The sequence below is a fragment of the Microcebus murinus genome, chromosome X (assembly GCF_040939455.1).
Source record: "Microcebus murinus isolate Inina chromosome X, M.murinus_Inina_mat1.0, whole genome shotgun sequence".
NCBI classification, from domain to species: Eukaryota; Metazoa; Chordata; class Mammalia; order Primates; family Cheirogaleidae; genus Microcebus; species Microcebus murinus.
The window spans coordinates 86,014,788-86,024,489 of record NC_134136.1 but is presented as its reverse complement, the minus strand read 5'-3'; the positions used below and the strand labels follow the sequence as shown (position 1 = coordinate 86,024,489).

Sequence of the window (9,702 nt, the reverse complement as noted above, 5' to 3'; positions counted from 1 at the left end):
TAATTTCGCGTTGTTGTGTGCACTTGTACTCCCAGCTACTCGGGAGCATGACACAGGAGAATCACTTGTGCACAGATGTTTGAGGTTGCTGTGAGCTATGATGACACCGTTGCATTGCAGGCTGAGCAATAGATGAGATCCGGGATGAAAAAAAAAAAAAAAGAAAGAAAGAAAGAAAGAAAGGAAAGAAAGAAAGAAAGAAGAAAGAAAGAAAGAAAGAAAGAAAGAAAGAAAGAAAGAAAGAAAGAAAGAAAGAAAGAAAGAAAGAAAGAAAGAAAGAAAGAAAGAAAGAAAGAAAGAAAAGTGATGAGAAAAAACAAAATGAGCCCAATAGAAAAAGCATCAAGGACTTCACAGGATACAAAGAAACATAATTTACCATGGAGCAAGAAAAAATCTTAAAATTTACTTACAATGAAAGAAATGCTAACAAAAGCAACAAGGGGGTATAATTTCCTACCTTGCAAACTGGAAAAAGATTGGATGAAAAAGTTGGGTGGGACCTGGTGTTGCTGAGGACAGGGGACTGGGAAATGAGTGCTCACACGTTGTCAAAAAAGTATAAAGTGATGTGATGTTCTGAAAGGCGATTGAAAAGTAGCTACTAAATTTATAAATGCAGGTAGCCATGGAGCAAGGCTTTGTTTCAAACTTCATTACTTACATGATGTTCACTTTATATATATTATGTGCACAGGCACGCCTTGTTCCAACATGCTTCACAGATGTTCCACATTTGTAACTTCAAGGTTTGAGCAAGAGGTCATGGAGCAAACCTATCAATGCCATTTCTCCAACAGCACATGCTCGCTTCTTGTCTCTGCATCACACTGTAGTAATTCCTGCAATATTTAGGGTGTGTACATTATTAGTATGTATGGTATGTGGATCTGCGATGAGTGATCTCTGATGTTACTATCATACTTGTTTTGGGCCCCACAAACGACAGCCACAGAAGACGGCAAACGAAATTGGCAAAAATGGCAAAAGTAATTTGGATTGCTCCACAGATCTGCTGTTCCCCCTCTGTCTCCCTGTTTTTGGGAGACAAAACCTCCCTATTCCCTGAGTGGCAACAATATTGAAATTACGCCAATTAACCACCGTCAATTAGAGATTGGGGGATGATGGCGGACTAGAGAAACCTCCAGCCAGAGTGGCTCTGCAAGTAAGATTGATTTTAGAAGAAAGTGAAGAAAGAAGCAGGCAGACAGACACGGATCGCATGAGGGAGGGAAGGAAGGTGCCTGAAACCGCAGGAGGCTCCACGGGAAGACGTTGCGGGTCACAAGTGGAAGGAGAAAGGCGTCGGCAGGGTCGAATTCCGAGAGGCCTGGAGACCAGCGACAAGGGTAGGTGGAGCGGTGACATTTCCCCTGCCTTGCGTGTTTGATTGCTGGTGGGCTCCTCAGTGGTTGGAGAGACCTGCCGACAGCAGCCCAGAGACGGCCGGCGTCCGGGAGCGGTGGCCTCTTGCGGATGGGACACCAGGCTCCCAGCTCCCCCGGGCACCTCCCTGCCGGCAGACGCGGGCCCATGGTCAGGCGCCATATAGCTCCATTCTCCCCTGCCCTCCCCTCCCCGTGGCTACAGAGAGACTATTTAGCCACCACCTGGAGGCATCCACGGCTAACAGGACCTTTCCTTTTGGGGCTCTGTGGCAAACTGAGGGGCACTTGGACTGTGAGCTCCCTACCCGCCAGCCCTCCCAGGTGCCGCCTGCCTGGTGACTCCAGCAGAGTGGGGCAAATCCTGAGGCAGAGAGACCCTGATCCAGCTTGGGCACTCTTTGGGGGACTTGAGACTAGCACTCCTCTTCCTGTAAGGGTCAGAGATTGATCTCTGGGGCCCAGAGGACAGGGGACAGGCCTGTAGACCAGATCCCGTACATACAACTCTTGATTGTATTGCCAGAGGGCACAGAAGGGATATCTGGGAAGCAGCCTACTGAGGCGTGTGTGCCTTCAGGGGCAGGTCAGCATGCTTCAGGTGCAACCCTGCTCCCATAGCAGGGCCATGCACCCAGCTCAGGCTGCGTTTTGGGGCAGGGAACCTCCTGGCCGGCATCACAGCCAGGGGAGATCCGTTGGCTTGACGACCTGCCTGCTGGGAGGGGCCCAGGAGAAACCACAGAACTGGGGAGGGTGGAAAGGAGCCAGGCCTGCTCCAGACTGCAACTCTCAGCCCCACCCACACACTCAGACTTTTCAGCTGAGTGGGGTCATTTCAGCCGCCCCCTGGCAGCTTTGCACAGAAGCAGAGAGCAGACCTTTGATCCCAGCCTACAGAATTTGTGGAGCCTGAGGGCAGGCTCACCCAACCCAGCTCTGCCCAGCCTCACTCCCCTACCTGCCCCACTGAGGTGGAGAATAAGGACACACCTGGACATCCCAGGGCCCCACCCACCAGCTGAGGCACCAGAGTGCCTCTCCAGAGGAACAAGAAATTGAAATATTAAAGAAAAATCAAACAGAACTTCTCAAAATGAACAATTTATTGAGGGAATGACACAACTGAGTGGAAAGCCTCAAAACGAGGGCAGATCAAACCCAGGAAGAATCTGAGGGCTGGAAAATAAACTTTTGAACCAAACAAGTCTCTGAACTGAACACTTGGCCCCGAAGCGGCCTGGCGCCGCCTGCCAGGAGCACGGGGTGCGGGCCGCGCCGGCTACTGCTGCTCCGGGCCGTCCGGGGTGGCTGTGACGAGAGCCTTTGGGGGCCGCTGCTCCGGCGGGGCGGGGGCGGCGTACTTGCTGCGCGTGTATCTGAGCACGGCCTTGTTGCCCGCGGACACGGCGAACTTGCCCATCTCCCCGGGCAGCGTGAGGCGCACGGCCGTCTGCACCTCTCTGGCGGTGATGGTCGAGCGCTCGGTGTAGCGCGCCAGCCGGCCGGCCTCCTCGGCGATTCGCTCGAAGATGTCGTGGACGAACGAATCCATCACCCTCACGGCCGCAGGGGACAGGCGGAGGTCGTCGTGCACCAGCTTCAGGACCCTGGGGAAGTAGGTGGCGAAGCTGTCGCGGTCACGGCTGGAGCGGCGGCTGCGACGCCTCGGCTGCTTCTGCTTCTGGGTCGTCGTGGACGATTCAGCTTCTTCAGGTGCCTGGGCCGATTCAGCCTCTTCAGGTGCCTGGGCCGATTCAGCTTCTTCAGGTGCCTGGGCGCCGGGGCAGGCCTCAGAGGACAGCTCGGACGAGGGCTCGGCCATGGCGGAGACAGCAGTCGGGGCTCTGGAGAAGCGAAGATGGAGGCTTGGGGCCGTTGGGGACCCGTTTTCCCGCGCTGGGCTCCCCTACGTCACGGGCCACGTGGCCATTGACTGGATGGAATGTCACGAGGTGAGCCTATCAGAGAGCCTGGCTGTCCTGAAGGTGATTGGATGGTGCTCCTGTGGGTGGGTATGGCATGCACCTGTCACTGCGGGCTCCTGCCGTCCTAGGAGCGTCCTGTTGCCTGACTCGGGGAAAGTCACCAAGATGCCCCACACAGCAAGAGGTCATCCGACCATATCAGCTGATTGATGCCACACCATGAGCTTTTGAAAGACATCACAGTAATCTCCAAAACAGTAGTGATTTCAGTGTTAGTTCCTTAAGAGTCTGCTCTCTGGAACCCAAGTCCATCATACCAGAAAGTGAAGTATAGCCATGCTCGGGACATTCCTCAGAATCTATTGTTATTCCTGGTTAACTCACCCTGACTTGAACAAGAATTCAATGACGTGGGCTGCAGAGGACCCCTGGAAGGAAAGGGAACTGGCTGCCCCACTCCTGCCTCCAGTTACAATCACCCCTCACTGAATCTAGAAGATGAGAAATGGCAAAATCACAGTCTATACACAGAGAACACAAACAAAAATTGCTACATTTCAGCAGCAGAAGTAGAAGGCTGCAAGCCCTTCATTGGCTGAGCCCGTGACAACCGGGGCAAGAGCTGCTCTCATGAGATGTTTTCATCATCCATGTGATGCAGATTGACAGTATTCAGTTCTATCTTCTTTCTTCTCTCCTTCAACATAGCAATAAGCATTATTTCCACTATTTTACACAGTAATAGATTTTCATTCACCCCTATTTGTTAATCTATTATATTTGCATTCTTTGTGTCTAGAACCATCTTCCTATGATCATATTCTTCTTAAATGACATTCTTGAGGAGCTGCTTTACCATTATGACTGTTGGTATAAACACAATGGGTTTTCATGTTCTCACATCTCTGCTTGTGAGTTAGTTTCTGCAGGAAGCTGACACTGAGATGGAATTTAGTGTGCGGGAAAATCATTCAGGAGCCACGGCTGAGGGAAGGACAGAAGGAGGCAGATGTGGGCAGAGGGAGAAATGCATCTCTCATGCATGGCCAACAAGAGCCTCTTCTGATCCCATGAGGAACTATGAAGATGAGAGGCTCATTAGAGTTATTTCTCACTGGGCAGAAATAGCCAGGTCTTTACCCTCCCTCCACAATCAGGCAGTCAGTAGGAGCCATGTAGGGAAGTGGGTGTGTGAGCTTCAGGAAGGCAGTGCTAAAAGCTGACGACTGGCACCTGATTGTGCCCCTAGCAGCTGAAAAAGGAAGTCTGTCTTTGAAAGGGTTTGGTCCATCTGAGAGTTTGTCATAGACTCCTCTTTAATAATAGTTTGGCTAATAATACAAAAGTAGTCCACAGCTGTTTACTCACAGATATTGCTTTCATTTTCCATTTATGGACATAAGGTTGACTGTCATGTTGTTATTCCTTTACAGGGTATGTGGGCTTTTTATATTATTTTCAATTGACAAATCAGAACCATATTTCACTTATGGAGTACAACTGATCTTTTCCTATATGTGTACAATGTGGACTGATTAAAACAAGCTAATTAACTTATACATCACCGTCCCCCCTGAAAAATATTATGAGATTTAGCAAGAACAGTATTAAAAGGGTAGTTTACAATAATAAATGCCTACATCAAAAAGTGGAAAGGTTTCAAATAAATAACCCAATATGCATTTGAACAAACTAAACATAAAATTAGTAGAAGGAAAGAAATAACAAACATTAGAATATTCATGTACAACCTGGGCAATATAGTGAGACCTTATCTCTTAAAAATAAACAGGTGAGGCCGGGCGCGGTGGCTCACGCCTGTAATCCTAGCACTTTGGGAGGCCGAGGCGGGCGGATTGCTCAAGGTTAGGAGTTCGAAACCAGCCTGAGCGAGACCCCGTCTCTACCAAAAATAGAAATAAATTAATACACCAACTAAAAATATATATACAAAAAATTAGCCGGGCATGGTGGCGCATGCCTGTAGTCCCAGCTACTCGGGAGGCTGAGGCAGTAGGATCGCTGAGCCCCGGAGATTGAGGTTGCTGTGAGCCAGGTTGACGCCACGGCACTCACTCTAGCCTGGGCAACAAAGTGAGACTCTGTCTCAAAAAAAAATAAAAAATAAAAAATAAACAGGTGAGAGAAAAATAAACAAATTGAGACTAAAAAACCAATTCAAAATACTAAGTAAATGAAAAGTTTTTTTGGTCTTCTTTTTTAAAACAAACAAAATTGGCAAACCCTTAGCTAGACTAACCAACAAGAAAAGAAAAAAAGACCTGGAGGAATAAAATTAGAAATAAAAAGGATATACTAGAACTGATATCACAGAAATACGAGGGAACATCAGAAACTATTATGAACAACTTAGATGACCTAGTGGGGAAGGATAAATTCCTGGATATACACAACCTACTAAGATTACACTGAGAAGAGAGAGACAACCCACACAGACCAATTACACAGACGGAATCATAATAAAAACCTCCCCTCAATGAAAAGTTTAGGACCTGAATGCTTCACTGCTGAATACAACTAAACGTTTAAAGAAAAACTAATGCCAATTTGTCTCAAACTCTACCAGAAAACTGAAGAGGAGGGATCTTCCAAACTCATTCGACAACACCAGCATTACCTGATGCCAAAATTACACAAGGACACAACAAAAAAGAAAACTATTAAGCCAATATCCTTGATGAACATAGATGCAAAAATCCTCAATAATATACCAGCAAACCAAATTCAACAGCACGCTAAAACGATTGATCATTCACCATGATCAAGTGGGATTTCTCCTAGGGAGGCAAGGATGGTTCAACACTTACAGATGGTTCACTCTGTAAATGTGATATACCACATCAACAGAATGAAGAACAAAAACCATACACTCTTATCAATAGATTTAGAAGAAGAATTTGATAAAATCAGCATTACCTCATGATAAAAACTCTGAATAAGATAGGTATAGTAGGAAAGTACCTCAACACAATCAAGGCCACATATGACAAACCCATCAATAACATCATGTTAAATAGGGAAAAGTTAAAAGCTTTTCCTTTATGATTGGCAACAAGACAACTTATAACTTTTATTCAGCATAGTGCTGAAAGTCCTACCTAGAGTCATTAGACAGGAGAAAGAAAGAAAGGACATCCAAATTGGAAAGGAGGAAGTCAAATTGGCTCTGTTTGCAGATGACACTGTCTTATACATAGAAAGCCTTAAATGCTCCACCAAAAAACTCTTAGAACTAATTACAAACTCAACATACAAAAACCAGTAGTGTTTGTGTACACCAACAGTGAACTAGCAGAAACAGAAATCAAGGAAGAAATCCCATTTACAATACTTACGAAAAAAAACACCTAACAATATATTTAACCAAGAAGTAAAAGACCTCTACAAAGAAAACCACAAAACAGGAATGAAAGAAATTGAATTGAAGGGGACACAAAAAAATGGAAACACATCCCATGGTTATGAATTTGGAGAATTAACATTGTGAAAATGACCATACTCTCCAAAGTCATCTACAGCCCCAATGAAATTCCTATCAAAATACAAATGACAATCTTCAGTGACATAGAAAAAAAATCCTCAAATTTATATGGAACCACAAAAGACCATGAGCATACAAAGCAATCCTGTGCCGAATGAACAAAGCTGGAGGCATAATACTACCTGAGTTCAAAATACACTGCAAAAGTATGGTGATCAAAACACGTTGGCATTGGCATAGAATCAGACACACAGACTAATGGAACAGAGGTGGGAATCCAGAAATAAATCCACACATTACATACAGCCAACTCATTTTGACAATATATAAGCAACTCTAACAACTCTATAGGAAGGAATCAAATAATCCAATTTAAAAATGGACAACAGATCTGCATAGACATTTCTTAAAAGACATACAAATGGCCAACAGAAATATCAGAAAATTCTCAACCATCACTAATCATCAAGGAAATGCAAATGAAACTACAATGAGGTATCATCTCACCCCAGTTAAAATGGCATTTATCAAAAGGCAATAACAAATGCTGGCAAGGATATGGAGAAACGGAACGCTCATACTCTGTCGGTAGGAATGTAAATTAGTGCAACCACTATGGAGAACAGTATGGAGGTTCCTGAAAAAACTAAGAATAGCACTACCATATGATCCAGCAATCCCACCGCTGGGTATGCAGCCAAAAGAAAGGCCATCAGTATGTCAAAGAGCTATATTTACTCCCATGTTTATTGCAGCACTATTGATAATAGCCAAGATGCAGATCAACCTAAGTGTCCATCAACAAAGAATGAATGAAGATAACGTGTAGACCCATGTGGTGACGTCAGGCTCTCCCGGGCCCTAAGCCTCGCGCCAGGCGAGGGTCAGGCGGTTACTGGGAAGGGGACGCTCCTCTGGCTCTGCACGCGGGCGGACCCCAACCGCCCTCGCTCCCGCCCTCCGCCTCGCGCCATGGCGGGCTCGGCTCCTCTTGCCGCAGCGGGCAGCCCTCGCTCGCCCCCTGTGGTTGTTGACTTGTGGCCGGGGGACCGATCTACTGCACGTGCAGGTGTTGGGTCTGGGTGGCCCTTTGCTCTCCAGGCAGAAAAACTTAAAAAAAAAAAAGAAGGAAAATGAAAAGTAAAAAAAAGACAAAAAGATAATATGGTGTATATACCCAATGGAATACTATTTGGCTATAAAAAGAACGAAATCCTGTCATTTGTAGCAAAATGAACGAGCCTGGAGGAGGTTATAGTAAGTGAAATAAGCCAGACACAAAAAAGTAAATATCACAGGTTCTCACTCAGGTGTGGGAGCTAACCCGGTTATTGCATGGAGGTGGAGACAAGAATGACGATTACCAGGGTTTGGGGAGGAGGGCAGATGAAGAGAGGTTGGTTAATGGATACAAACACACAGTCCGAGAGAAGGAATAAGTTTTAATGTCTCATGGCAGAGTAGGGTGACTACAGTTAACACCAATGTAGTGTCTCTTTCCAAATAGCTAGAAAAGAAGATCTGGAATGCTCCCAACACAAGAAATGATCAATGTTTGCCATGATGGATGTCCCAGTTACCTTGATTTGAACTTTACACGTTGTATGCAGGTATCCAAATACCACATATACCCCATCAATATGTACAGCTATTAAGTATCCATGAAAATAAATTTAAAGAGACAAAAATTGTCCATTCATACATTTCTCTATTTTTGGCCCTTTTCATTCTACTCATTTGAAAATGAATAACAATTTGTAAGACAAAATAAACAAAAAACAGAAGCAAAAACAATGGGGTGTTTTGTTACCATCCCTTTAGCTGGTTCAGGCCCCTGGACATTGGCTGCACATTCTAATCACCTGGGGCTTCTAAGCCAACACGCACGCCACATGTCATCCTAGAGATTTGGGTCTAATTAGTCAGGGCTGGGGCCTCTGGAGCGGCACTTGTTAAAGCTCCCTAGGTGATTCTCATGTGCAGCTGCCATTGACCTAGCTCATTCTCTCTCAAGCATGTTTGTTTTACTTATTTCCTGCGATGTCACCTCTCCTTCTTAGAGACAAAAGCTTTCTGTCTGTCATCTCTTAATATAATGCTTAAAGAATCAAGTAATGGACTCATTGCAATCTTGTGTCTTTTGCTCCTAATCGACTAAAAATGCCATTTTCAGTTGTCCTTTTAGGTTTTGCAAGGATCAGATCAGAGCCTCCCCGGTCCTGTCGCCATAGGCCTGGCCAAGCTTTCAGATTGGTCCTTGCCCCTGGGTCCTTTCCATCTTTTTGCATATATTTCCTGCTCCCACCTGAGTGCCCCAGTAGCATCACCCTGGGTTCCTCTGGCTTCTTCCGTGTTCCACCCTGCTGCTGTCATTGATAAGAGCGGTGCGGTTCCATTTTGAGAGTGTTTCATCACATCCCTCACAATGACCCCTGTAGTGTCTTGGGCCTCAGAGACACCTCTTTCTTGCCTTGATTATTTTTAAATTTATTTCCCTAAAGTATAGGGTGTATGATTAATCCCTGCCTTCTGCTATTACAAAATTCTCAACATCTTCCAATTTCCAATGAGTTTGACTTCATTGGCAAAGTGAAAATGAAGTCTAAGAGAGTAGCTTGCTTCCTGACCCCCAAGCCCCTCACTTCTGAAAGGTGAGTCATGAAGTCAGTTAGGAATGTATCAGATACTTTGTTTATCAGTAAGTTTTAATTTATGTATTTTTTAAGAGACAGGGTTTCATTTCTATTGCTCAGGGTGGTGTGCATGACATGATCATAGCTGACTGTCACCTCAAACTCCTGTGCTCAAGTGATTCCCCCACTTCTGCCTCCCTAGTAGCTAGGACTACAGGTTCATGCCAAGGCACCTGGCTACTTTTTAAATA

At 45.5% G+C, this 9,702-nt stretch overlaps 1 protein-coding gene across 1 annotated transcript; it reads right to left on the bottom strand.

The window, feature by feature from the left end:
* Nucleotides 1-2,481: 2,481 nt before the first annotated feature.
* Nucleotides 2,482-3,417, bottom strand: LOC142865902 (histone H2B-like). The gene has a single exon (XM_075999435.1). It carries the CDS (start codon nucleotides 3,211-3,213, stop codon nucleotides 2,671-2,673), a length of 543 nt encoding a protein of 180 aa, XP_075855550.1. The 5' UTR covers nucleotides 3,214-3,417; the 3' UTR covers nucleotides 2,482-2,670.
* Nucleotides 3,418-9,702: the final 6,285 nt, after the last annotated feature.

Bases quoted from the DNA above. Each gene is read 5' to 3' on its own strand.
- LOC142865902 (XM_075999435.1), bottom strand. From the start codon at position 3,213: ATGGCCGAGCCCTCGTCCGAGCTGTCCTCTGAGGCCTGCCCCGGCGCC.